This window comes from Rhipicephalus microplus, chromosome 1 (genome assembly GCF_043290135.1).
Source record: "Rhipicephalus microplus isolate Deutch F79 chromosome 1, USDA_Rmic, whole genome shotgun sequence".
NCBI lineage: Eukaryota > Metazoa > Arthropoda > Arachnida > Ixodida > Ixodidae > Rhipicephalus > Rhipicephalus microplus.
The window spans coordinates 260,995,604-261,008,122 of NC_134700.1; the positions used below are offsets into that span (position 1 = coordinate 260,995,604).

General features: G+C 49.5%; 1 protein-coding gene and 1 long non-coding RNA gene across 9 annotated transcripts in view; both read right to left on the reverse strand.

Moving 5' to 3' along the window:
• Positions 1-12,519, reverse strand: part of LOC142814721 (lachesin-like) — a 194,705-nt gene that overhangs the window by 22,052 nt on the left and 160,134 nt on the right. For all 6 annotated transcript variants that reach the window (XR_012895050.1, XR_012895042.1, XR_012895040.1 and 3 more), the window contains exon 6: positions 3,878-4,168. Coding sequence is in view for 1 of the 6 variants with exons in the window: in XM_075893949.1 (XP_075750064.1) it covers positions 3,878-4,168 (291 nt within the window). In the remaining 5 variants the exon portion in view is untranslated. The remainder of the gene's footprint in view (positions 1-3,877; positions 4,169-12,519) is intronic.
• On the reverse strand, positions 9,239-12,427 carry LOC142814744 (uncharacterized). 3 transcript variants are annotated; one of them, XR_012895067.1, is made up of 4 exons: positions 12,176-12,427; positions 11,127-11,205; positions 9,682-9,746; positions 9,239-9,533 (listed from the first exon to the last, which is right to left on the reverse strand). It is a non-coding gene; the product is annotated as an uncharacterized LOC142814744 (long non-coding RNA). The 3 variants fall into 3 exon arrangements; XR_012895064.1 differs by lacking the exon at positions 9,682-9,746 and having other exon boundaries at positions 12,176-12,425; XR_012895075.1 differs by lacking the exons at positions 9,239-9,533; positions 9,682-9,746 and adding an exon at positions 10,115-10,933 and having other exon boundaries at positions 12,176-12,426.

Sequence of the window (12,519 nt, forward strand, 5' to 3'; positions counted from 1 at the left end):
TTAAGCACGAACAATCGAGTAGAAGGATCGGGTGCCGCAGAATGAAGCTTCTCGATGATGTTACGCAAGGTAGGATCTCGGCGCTGTTCCTCACGGATGTTGCTTAAAGCGGAGAGAGACAGCACACATGGCGATTCATCGAACGCTTCAGGTGGGTCCACTGGATTCCGAGATAAGCAGTCAGCGTCATGGTGTAAACGGCCAGATTTGTAGGACACCGAGTAGTTATACTCTTGAAGCCGTAGTGCCCATCGACCAAGGCGCCCAGTGGGGTCCTTCAAGGACGAGAGCCAGCAAAGTGCGTGGTGATCGGTTATGACAGTGAAATGTCGACCATGTAAATAAGGCCGAAATTTTGCTACTGCCCAAACGAGAGCAAGGCATTCCCTTTCGGTGATGGAGTAGTTCCTTTCCGCCTGCGAGAGGAGACGGCTGGCATAGGCGATAACGCGGGCGCAGCCGCTTTGATGCTGAACCAAAACAGCACCGATTCCGTAACCGCTGGCATCTGTGTGTACTTCTGTAGGGGCAGAAACGTCGAAATGGGCCAGAACAGGTGGTTTTGTTAGCGATTCAATAAGTGTAGAGAACGCCGTAGCCTGCGCAGCGCCCCATGTGAATGAGACATCTTTTCTCAATAAGTCTGTGAGAGGACGGGCGACTTCCGCAAAGTTGTTCACAAAACGTCGAAAGTACGAGCACAGACCGAGAAAGCTGCGTACTTCTTTAGTGCAGGTCGGAACAGGGAAGTTACGCACGGCTCGCACTTTATCGGGATCAGGACGTACACCAGAGGAGTCGACAAGGTGGCCCAACATTGTTAGTTGCTGGCGTCCGAAGTGACACTTTGACGAGTTCAGTTGGAGACCGGCATTGCGAAATACGGCCAGTATTGAGGAAACGCGGTCGAGGTGGGTTTCAAAGGTCGGGGAAAAGACGATAACGTCGTCAAGGTAGCATAGACAAATTGACCATTTGAACCCACGCAAAAGAGAGTCCATCATCCGCTCGAAGGTGGCTGGAGCGTTGCATAATCCGAAGGGCATGACCTTAAATTGGTAAAGACCATCGGGGGTGACAAAAGCGGTCTTCTCGCGGTCCATGTCATCGACAGCAATTTGCCAGTAACCTGCTCTTAGATCAATAGAAGAAAAATACTTAGCGCCGTGAAGACAATCTAGGGCGTCGTCTATGCGCGGTAGCGGGTAGACGTCTTTTTTAGTGATCTTGTTCAGATGTCGGTAGTCAACACAGAATCGCCAAGTGTTGTCCTTCTTTTTGACAAGAACAACAGGGGAAGCCCATGGACTACATGATGGTTCAATTATGTCTTTGGCGAGCATGTTGTCGACTTCTGCTTGAATTATGTGACGCTCGGTCGAAGATACGCGGTATGGCCGTCGATGGACAGGGGAGGCATCGCCGGTGTCAATGCGGTGCTTTACCGCACTGGTTTGACCTAGTGGACGATCACAAAAGTCAAATACGTCCCAGTATGACTCAAGAACGCGAAGGAGTTCGTCAGCTTGATGCGGCAAAAGGTCTGACGCGATCATTTTTTTAACATCAGGAGACGGGCTTCCTTGCGAAGATCGAGCATGTGTGAAGTTGGAGTGTCGAGCCTCGTTCGAAGACAGAGCTGATATGACGCATTCTTCAGAAGGAGTCAGCATGGCGAGGGCGATTCCGCGCGGAAGCACTTGCGGACACAGAGCAAAGTTGAGCACAGGAATGCAGGCGCGGTTTGCACGTAACTGAATAACAGTGTGTGGTAAGGTAACACTGTGGGTCAAGAGAAGGGATGTGATGGGCGCGAGCACATAGTCACCATCGGATACAGGTGGCGAGGGCGTAACGGTGATGCAGGTCACAGTTTGCGGTAACAAACGGACATGTTCAGCAGAGCACATACGGGCTTGCGGTCGACTGGGCGGATCAATCGGACACGGTAGGTCAAGTTGCACAGTACCGGCTGAACAGTCGATGAGAGCGGAATGAGTGGACAAAAAGTCAAGGCCGAGGATCACGTCATTGGTGCAATGAGAAAGAACAGTGAAGAGAACTGAAGTTTGACGGCCGGCAATAGTAACGCGTGCAGTACAGACGCCAATAACAGCAGCCGTACTACCATCAGCAACGCGAACGCTGCGTGAAGGGGCTGGAGTAAGTACTTTCTTTAAGCGGTCTCGAATGTGCAGGCTCATCACAGAAATATGGGCGCCAGTGTCTACTAAGGCTTTAACAGATAAACCGTCCACTTCAACGTCGATCAAGTTCTGATTGGTCGGGAGCGTCAACAGAGGAATTGGAGAGCAAGTCGTATCAGCAGCGTCACCTCCAGGAGCTGCAGCCGTTAGTTTTCCGAAGAAAACCGCCGGGCAGAGGACGGGGACGGGGAACGAGGTGGTGGTGGAGATCGGGAAAATCTACGTCGAGGTGAAGGTGAGCGACTGTACTGGGCAGTGGTCGTAGTGGTCGGGTCGTAATTAGCTGAGCCATCACGCCGTGGTGGTTCCTGGTCATAGAGGTGGGCCGGTGAATGGGGGTTGGAGAAGTTTGGGTTTGCCCGATACGGTGAGGTCCACGTGCTTCGGCAATGACGGGAAATGTGTCCCACTCGTTCACATCGGAAGCAAATCGGCCTGTCATCAGGCGTTCTCCACGCATTTGGGTCACGATTACGTGGAGCAGGGCGGCGATACTGCTGTGGGTGGCTCGGGGTAGACGAACTGACAGCGCCGGGACGGTGCACAGAACAGACTGTGTGAACACCCGCGTTGGCTAGTTCCTGGCGAACAACGGTCTGTATTAGCGATATGGTCGGCTGAGGATCACTCGGTGCCAGTGCTCTCAAGGGGGCGGGTGAGATGGCTTCGATTTCACGGCGTACAATTCTCGTGATGTCACTGGAGTGTGAATTGGGCAGGGTCGGTACACAGAGATCCGCACATGTTGACGTCGCAGCAGTGTTGGGAAGGCGCGTAAAGTGGTAAGCAATGCGACGGCTTTTAGCCTCTTGAAACTGTTGGCACTCCAAGATAACATCTTGCACGGTGGAACAGCCTTTGCACACAATGAGGTTAAATGCATCGTCTGCGATGCCCTTGAGCACGTGCGCTACCTTGTCGGCTTCAGCCATGGTTCGGTCAACTTTACGGCAAAGGGTCAGCACATCTTGAATATACGCCAGGTAGGACTCCGTGGACGTCTGAACACGTGTGCCAAGTTCTTTCCTAGCGGCCTGCTTGCAGCCGGCAGATTGACCAAACAACTCGCGTAATTTGGTCTTGCATACGTCCCAGCTTGTGATACCGTCCACATTGTTATTAAACCACGCCTTGGCCGTTCCTTGTAAGTAAAAGATGATGTTTGCCAGCATTAAGGTTGGGTCCCACCTGTGATTTGTGCTGAAGAGTTCGTAGAGTTTAAGCCACTCATCCACGTCCTCGCCGTCCGTTCCCGAAAAGTTGCCGGGATCGCGGGGTGGAGCGGCCACGAGATAAACAGGAGAGGTCGGCGCCATTGATGCATTGGGCGTAGCAGTTGAGGAAGCGTCGCTGCCGGTGGACATGTTGGGAGCAGAGACTAGGCGTCCGCTGCGTAACTCCGTCGTGCGTTGTAACCCAGCACCTTCCACCAAAATGTTGCGTGAAGGCACAAGGGAAACTAGGCGTTTTAAAATATATTTACACAGCGCCAACGCGCAAGCCAAGATGGCGAACAAGAGAGAGCGCGCGCACACACAAAATCACCTCGTCTTCCTCAGCGCCTATCTCACTGTTTAAGTGGGGCATTGTCTCGTAACAATATTTAGAGCATAATTAGTGCGTGGCAGCGTTTTCCTACAAGAATTACGACAGCGCGGTTTTCGTCTCACCGTAAAGCTTGATCGTTCCCTCCGTCTCGCCCAGCGAGTTCTTGGCGACGCAGTGGTACTCGCCTAAGTCTTCGGGTTTGAGCCTGCGGATCACGAGCTGCATCTGGACCTTGTACATGGCGTGTTGCACCGTTACGATCGAGTACTTGGAATTCTGGTGGATGATTGTGTCCGTGTTGCGCGTCCAGTAGGTCACCGACTTAGGGTGCGACTCCAGATTGCAGTCCAGTGTCACGTCGGTGTCGATGCTCGCGCCGACCAACTGGTTAGGTATCCATATCATGGGTGCGACTGCAAAAAAAAAAAAAACATGCACGTTTATTATACGTCGTATTAGTTCTGAAAAAAATGATGAACATAAACAGAAAACTAGACATGTCAGTTACCCATACTTCTTGTTTATTATCGTTACAAGACGGCAAAGCATTCCCGCAATTATAGCTACCCTGTCGTGACACAGAAAGAAGGAGCTTGCATAAAAGAACATAGAGGGGTGGAAGCTGCTTCGATCCCCAAGTCCTCTCCGACATCACGTTCCCCTGGAGCTTCGTTCGGGTCACCGCTTGTTTCCCCCATCCGCTGTCATGGCTCAAGAACCACTGCCCGGAAAATCCAGCAACCCTGTCTAACAAACCATTCCTGCGTGGATCGTCGACGCACGGCAGCGCGACCCACCCATCTTCTCTGGTCTTCCACGTGACGACGTCGAAGTATGGCTGAAAGAATACGACATGACCAGTGTTTATAACCAATGGGATGAACCTCAAATACTTCGTCACGTCACCTTCTATCTGTCCGATGTCGCGAAAACGTGGTTTTTTGAACCACAAGAGCAGCTTCCCGGATTGGCCTACTTTTGCTCAACAAGTCCGTAGGATTTTTGAAAAACCGAACATCCATTCCGAAGTGTCGAAACGAAAGCTCGATGGGCGTGCCCAGCATCCCGGGGAGACGTACACTTCGTACATTGAAGACGTTCGTGCCCTTTGCCACCACGTGAACTAGGCGATGACAGAAGCTGATCGTGTTTGCCACATCATCAAAGAGATATGCCATGTCGCGTTTAATGCCCTGGCTGTTAAAAACCCCACCACCGTTGAGGACGTCATCACCGCGTGTTAGCATCTTGATGAACTCCAAGCCATTCGATTGCACCCAGACTACCCAGACGCCAGTGACAGCCGGCCTTCCTCGGATGCGAATTTGCGTGCGCTGATTCGCACTCTGATTCGCGAGGAACTTCAAGCGCAAGGGTTGTCATGTGCATCCGCCCCTCGGCCTCACTCACAATCTGCTAATCTGCGCGACATCATCAAAAAGAGCTCTCATTCATGGCTGGCGCTCTCCTATCGAACACTACGGTGCCACCAACGCCACCCATGACGTATGCGCAAGTCGCTGCCATGCCACCTGCCTTGGTTCAGCACGCGCATCCTGTTCCTGCGAAGCCCAACGTAGCAGCATTTGCACAACACTTGCCTGTCCCAGCGCGAGTACCAGCGCCTTTGACAGCTCCAGCACACGACGCCCCCTGGCGCTCGCCTCGCCCAATATGTTATTATTGTGGAATTCGGGGCCATTTTTCACAATTTGGCCGCAAGCGGCAGCGGGACGAACGCCGTGGCTACGACATTTACGAAAGGGATTCGGAGCCATCCCCGAACCAGTGCCAGAGACGCCCTACGACACGTTCCTTTTCTCCGACTTCTCCACTCTCCACACTTCGCCCTACCATCCCGGACGCCACCGCTCCCCGTTCACCTCTGCGACGCTCAACATATCCTCTGAGACCAGCTGCACCTACTTATGACTACCACTCGGAAAACTAGCTGGTGCAGTCTTTGGAGGGAAAGCTGCACCGCTTGAACCAACACCAAGACCTCCAGAGGGCCAGCGCACTTGTTATTAGTATATGCGGAAGGGGTACCAGTTCAGGCATTGGTGGACACGGGGGCTGCTATTTCTGTTATTCATGCGAATCTTTGTGTTCCAGTCTACGTAAGGTTACCACACCTTATACTGGCACTCTCTTACGTAGCGCAAATGACTCGCAGATACGGCCATCAGCACAGTGCACTGTTGGAGTTTTCATTGATGGTATCCGGCATCATATTCAGTTTGCCGTGCTGGCTTCTTAAGCTTTTATGCTTATGTTAGGAAGGTACTTTCTTTCTGATGCTGCTGCTTCTATTTTTTGTCGACAACGACTCATAAATATGCGAAAGACGGATGATATCTCCCCGAAATCATCACGTGACCGGCTACGAACAGCCAATGACTTCCTTGTGCCACCTAACCAAGAGCACGTTATCACGGTTGATGATTTGTGGGGTTTAACGTTCCAAAACCACGATATGATTATGAGAGACGCCGTAGTAGAGAGCTCCGGAAATTTTGACCACCTGGGGTTCTTTAACGTGCACCCAAATCTGAGCACACGGGCCTACAACATTTCCGCCTCCATCGGAAATGCAGCCGCCGCAGCCGGGATTCGAACCCGCGCCCTGCGGGTCAGCAGCCGAGTACCTTAGCCAATAGACCACCGCGGCGGGGCCACGTTATCACGGTTATATCAGACTCCATTGACCATGGCAAAGTCCAAGTCAGTCCATCAGCCCGTTGTCTATCCAGAGGGATTGCACTTTCATCGAGTCTTGTCCGCTTCTCCAACGGCACCGCATTTATCGCAGTACTGAATATCACCTATGAGCCAATTCTGCTGACCAAAGGCACTGTTGTAGTTTCCAGCGTGGACACACAACCTATCTCTGTAGTGGCTTCGGATACCAGTCTGGTGGAATCACGTTCGATACCAACAGATGCTCCACCTACTACGGCTCTCGTCAATACCATCAGCACGGATCTCACTCCCCAGAAAGCAGACGAACTACTGGCGTTGTTTTCTAAACATAAATTTTCTTTCGACGTACATTCCACTGCTCTAAGCCAGACTTCTGCGGTGGCTCATCGCATACACACCGATGGAATTTCTATTGTCTGTCGTCAACCATACCGTGTTTCTTCCAGCGAACGCGAGATAATCGACAAGCACGTTGCTGATATGCTCAGGCACAACATCATCCGCTGCTTCTCAAGCCCTTGGTCGTCACCTGTCGTTCACGTACGAAAAAAAGATGGTTCGGTGTGATTCTGCGTTGACTACCGTGCATTAAACAAAGTAACCAGAAAAGACGTATATCCCTTGCCTCGCATTGATGATGCCTTAGATTCCTTACAAGGAGCGGAATATTTTTCGAGCCTTGATTTGTGCTCCGGTTATTGGCAAATTCTAATGCACGAGGATGACAAGGAAAAAACTGCCTTTGCCACACCCGACGGACTTTACGAATTTAACGTCATGCCTTTCGGCCTCTGCAGTGCCCCAGCAACGTTTGAATGAATGATAGACACTATTGTGGGGCCTTAAGGAAAACATGCTTATGTTACCTTGACGACATCGTCATATTTTCTTCAACATTCGAACAGCACTTGCAGCGCCTAGATGAAGTTCTGGCGTGACTCGCTGCTGCTGGCCTTCAGCTCAACACCAAGAAGTGCCAATTTGCTAGCAAAAGAATTGAAGTACTCGGACATCTCGTCAGCAAAGATGGAATCCGGCCTGATCCCGACAAGATTACCGCCGTTCTTCACTTCCCGGTGCCTCAACGCGCCAAAGAGTTCCGTAGCTTTCTTGGCCTTGCGTCATACTTCCGGCGCTTTATACGAGACTTCGCCACCATTGCTGCACCACTTCGATATGTAGGGTTTAACGTCCCAAAACCACTCTATGATTATGAGAGACGCCGTAGTGGAGGGCTCCGGAAATTTAGACCACCTGGGGTTCTTTAACGTGCACCCAAATCTGAGTACACGGGCCTACAACATTTCCGCCTCCATCGGAAATGCAGCCGCCGCAGCCGGGATTCGAACCCGCGCCCTGCGGGTCAGCAGCCGAGTACCTTAGCCACTAGACCACCGCGGCGGGGCTGCTGCACCACATCACCAACTCCTTTCTTCGGGAGCGTCATACGTATGGTCCGACGAATGCCAAATGGCTTTTGACACCTTGAAACGTGCCCTCACGTCTGAGCCAGTGCTTTGTCATTTTGATAACTCCGCGCCCACTCTCCTCCATACTGATTCCAGCGGACACGGACTCGGCGCTGTACTTTTGCAACGAACAGAGCGTTATGGCGAACGTGTGATCGCATACGCTAGTCGCACCCTCACAGCAGAAGAGAAAAACTACACCATCACCGAGCAGGAGTGTCTCGACGTTGTCTGGGCCATCCAGAAGTTTCGACCATACCTTCACGGCCGCCACTTTACCGTCGTCACTGATCACCACGCTTTGTGATGGTTGTCGACGTTGAAGAATTTGTATGGACGTCTGGGTCGCTGGATACATCGTCTCCAAGAATACGAGTTTGACGTTACCTACAAATCTGGCAGGAAACACAACAATGCCGATGCCCTTAGCCGCTGTCCTTTACAATCCTCATCAGGCACTCCTGGCCTGTCGCCAACTGTGAGTGAACCCATCAAAGCGTCTCCGTCAGTTCATTCACTCGCCGCTATCGACTTTCTTTCTACCTTCGGCAACGAGACGTTTGCATCCCACCAACGCAGCGACACTTACTGTCGCTCTATAATGCAGCGCCTTGAAGGCTCCTCTCGTCCTCCCGATGCCCGCGCCTATCGACAGCGCCGACGCCTGCGCCTATCGACGACTGAAAACTCAATCCTTTACCGCTTCGTCTTCCACCCCGAAGGACAGCGCTGGGTTCCTGCTGTTCCTCGTTCCCTAAGGGCACACATTTTCGAGGCGTTTCACGATGACCCCAAGGCTGGTCATCTCGGTTTTCAAAAAACCTATGAACGCATCCGCAGTCGTTTTGCCTGGCCTGGGCGTTCCAACTGCGTACACTCTAAGCCAAAACGGAGCAACAGGGGTATAGGGGTTGCTCCTTTCAGGGAGCAATTGCATTGCCACTCCCATTACTCTCCTTAAAGGAGTAACTGCAGAGGGAGGAACCGTTGCTCTCCTTTCAGTTCCTCCTTCAGGGGATGAACAGTTACTCCCTCCAGTTCCTCCCTGCGAACCAACAGTTACTCCCACCAGTTGCTCCCTGCCGACCAACCCTTACTCCCACCAGTTGCTCTTCTAAGAGCAACAGTTACTCTTTACCGTTCCTCCCACGTGTTTGCAGTTACTCTCTGAAAACCAACTGCACATGCTTCCAGTTACTCCTTGGGGAAATGAGTATTTATCTCGAGTATGCTTGTCACACGCTTAACACATGGCGAGAGCTCCTTGGAAGAGCACTGCTTGGGTGCTTCTAACACAAAAAGTGGACAATATTGAAAGGAAAATAAATGCTTTATTGTTCTTTTTATGAGGCGACGTGTGACCACACGTAAAAGTAGACTTCGCCACACCACAGCCAGCACTAAACAAACACCATAATACATCAAAAGTTTTCTGCGTCATCCGTGGAAAAACAATCTTGAATTTCTAGCATAGGGCAGTCTGTGTCATCATTGGTGAGAGAAGGGCAACTTCTCTAATTCTGAAGAACTCAAGTTTCGCAGCTGGTGTTTCCATCAGGCTAGCGCAGCAGAACGTCACCGCAGGCATATGTGAAGCATCTCATTGCTGCAAGAAAAAAAAATAGAGGTGTGAGGTTAAACATGCCAGAATAAATTCATAACAATGAGTCACACACACTGAAGCAGCGCTTACATTCTAGGATGTCTACTGCAAAACGAAATGTGAAAAAAAGGAAGGTTCGGCCAAACGTTACTTGGCAAGCCATATAAATGCTGATGTGGTAGACGCTCTTCACATGATGTCTCGGACAGCAATATTCTGGAAGAAGATGTGCAGCACCTCAACAAGGCATATTTGTAGCAGTTAAAGATACCCTTAGGTTCAGTTAACTTGTTTCCTATACAGAGCTGAGTTACATTTCTATGAGCCCAGTCACCAATGGGCATTCTAAATGAGGTCATGTGTGTGGCAAATAACACGTACTGTCCGCTCATGGTAAAATACTTATTTAGCTCGTGCACATAGTTGCTCTCGATTCTACTGCTCTATCATACGCTGCTGCGTCTTGAATTGTGCAATACCTGTAGGCACAAGCCAAGCATGCAAAGCCTGCTTGAAAGCAACCATTTGCAGAGGCTACATGATAATCTTCAGTATATTTCTTTGTATCTGACGCAAACGGCTGGACAAAACTATAGACAAATAAATGTAGACTGTGCTACCTTCAAAAAATGCTTTAAATTTAGAAAACTAGGGTGCATTTGTTCACTCGGTTGACGAGTCACAGCCACGAGATATGTAAACGAAGCAATATATCTTAAGGCATGCACAGATATTCTGATTCTTTGTTTGACAGTGTCACAGATAGCTTGCCAATACATATATATTTGAGAGCAACAAGATGTGAAGCTTTTATTAGTTCAACGTCTTGTTGGTTCACAGCCAAACAGGTTACTGCTTGTTAGACAAATTGGAATAAGCACACCATGGTTTCCAAAAAAAAAAGCATTATTAGAAGTTAGCTCCCGGTGTGAATGTCTGCCTATTTATTTTGTACTGCCTTCTACATGTGCCACAAAGACATTTGTTGAGGATGTGCTACCAGTCAAGCCAAAATCGCATACTTGGTCAATGTGATGGAAATACAAACATTAGAAACACTGCCACCTCTAGTAAGAGCATAACACTTCAGTATCTTGGACTAGCAAAGAGGTGCACAAGAAAGTTAAGCCCACTCTTGCGGAACTTTGAACGCGAATATTTCAGAGTGGGGGAGGTGAACATGCTGTGGCACTTTTAAACCCACGAAACATCTGCAGAAAACAGGGTAAAGGCAAGTCAAGAAACGCTGTTATGAAGGCCTGCGCATGGACAGCTTTGTGAATCTAGGCCCAAGTGTTATGCTTTGTGCAAGCCAAAATCCATGTAAATAGGGAAAGCATACTTTTAGGAGTACCAGCGTGAACAAATCTTGGCAGTTGGCTTTTTAGTACAAACAGCAATCCCTGCAATGAAAACATAAACATTTTATCTTAACGGTAACAGTGTGAGCACACACACGGGCCAGCGGAGCCATGTCGAATTGTCAGTGCCAGTGTAACCATGTGGCATAATGAACTCTTCTCTGGCCAACACATGCACAGTTTGCCCCTAAAAAGCGATGCTTTCATATACGTAGTACAAGAAGTCTGCACTTACCAAAATTCACTTGCTTTCTGTACTTTAGCATCGTTGGGAGCATCTTTATCTGCAGTATAACCAAATTTGTGTCATATCCCTGAAAAAAAAGTAAAAGACATGCATCAAATATTGTTTCATTTGGTAGCAGTGAAGTCAGGTTAAGAACAGCCAAGTGGGAATCAGTCGAATTATGTGCATGCGCCAAATCCCAAACGGCGTTATTGAGGTTGTCGAAATTTTCGTCGATTGGTATTAACGTCGATATGTGACTTCAACGGCATGCCAAGTTTTCACAGCGCATAAAGATTTCATGATGCAGAATAATGACAGCGCTAACGAGAACATACAGCATTTATGATTGTCTTTTACAATATTCAGTTTTGCTAAGGTTTTACATCACTAAAGAAATCTGAAAGATTTGGGTCATTCCTCCTCCAATTGTTCTGTCAATATGTAAACTGCTCGCTTGATGGTGCGCTTATAAAATAGTACGTTCAGCGCAGAGGTGAAGCAAGTGACGCAGTGATGTTGGCAGATTTTTTTTTTTTTAGGCGTGCTGGGAGGGGGGGGGGGGGTCCGCTTATCTGAATAGGCCGGGCAAGCGAATATGGTCGTCAATTTGGGCTCCCTACGCCCGGCCTAAGAAAATTCTGTGCGCAACCGCCTGGCTATGCCAGTGAAGTGATGCGACAATGATTTGTTCACTTACTGATTTACATACACTTTACATCTCTAAAAAATGCGGCCCAAGGCCCCAACACTCAGCCGTTAACATTACATAAAGCCAATGGTAGAAAAGTGCCAGTATGAATGCAGCTACAACCCCGCCCCAATGTTTTTTCAAGCGAGGTAGTGTTGCGGAAATGAACTTTTAACTGCAAAAGTACACTGGCACTGCAGTGGTGACAGGGGAAGCAAGAGGGTATGCCGGCGGTAATAGAGGTAATTTAGTCCGATACGGCTAGCAATGGATACGGTGAATAAGAGCAAATCATTTCTCTTTCAATAGCGCAACCACTCAACAATGTATTGTAAGAGCATTAAATGTTGCTGGAAATGCCACTCACCTGCACGCTGATGCATGCTCGGTCCTTTGTCCGACGAGCGAACAGGCTTGCAGATAGCTGAAGACGTGTTTACGATGTGTTTGTTCCACCCAGCAGCAAAATCCACAACTACTTCGCGCTCCATAAAGATAAATATACACTAACCTTAATCACGAATAAGCAGAAACGCAAATCTGCGGCACACACACACGATCAAAACATAGCTCACAAGCTCGGCCGTCCATGTGCTCGCCAACCACAGACCATATGAAAATGAGTAAGTAGTGCGAACGGGAACCTAGTTGCGCCGAAAAAAAAAAACGTCCAGCAGTGGCAGCACAGGCGTCAGCGCAATAATTTCAGTG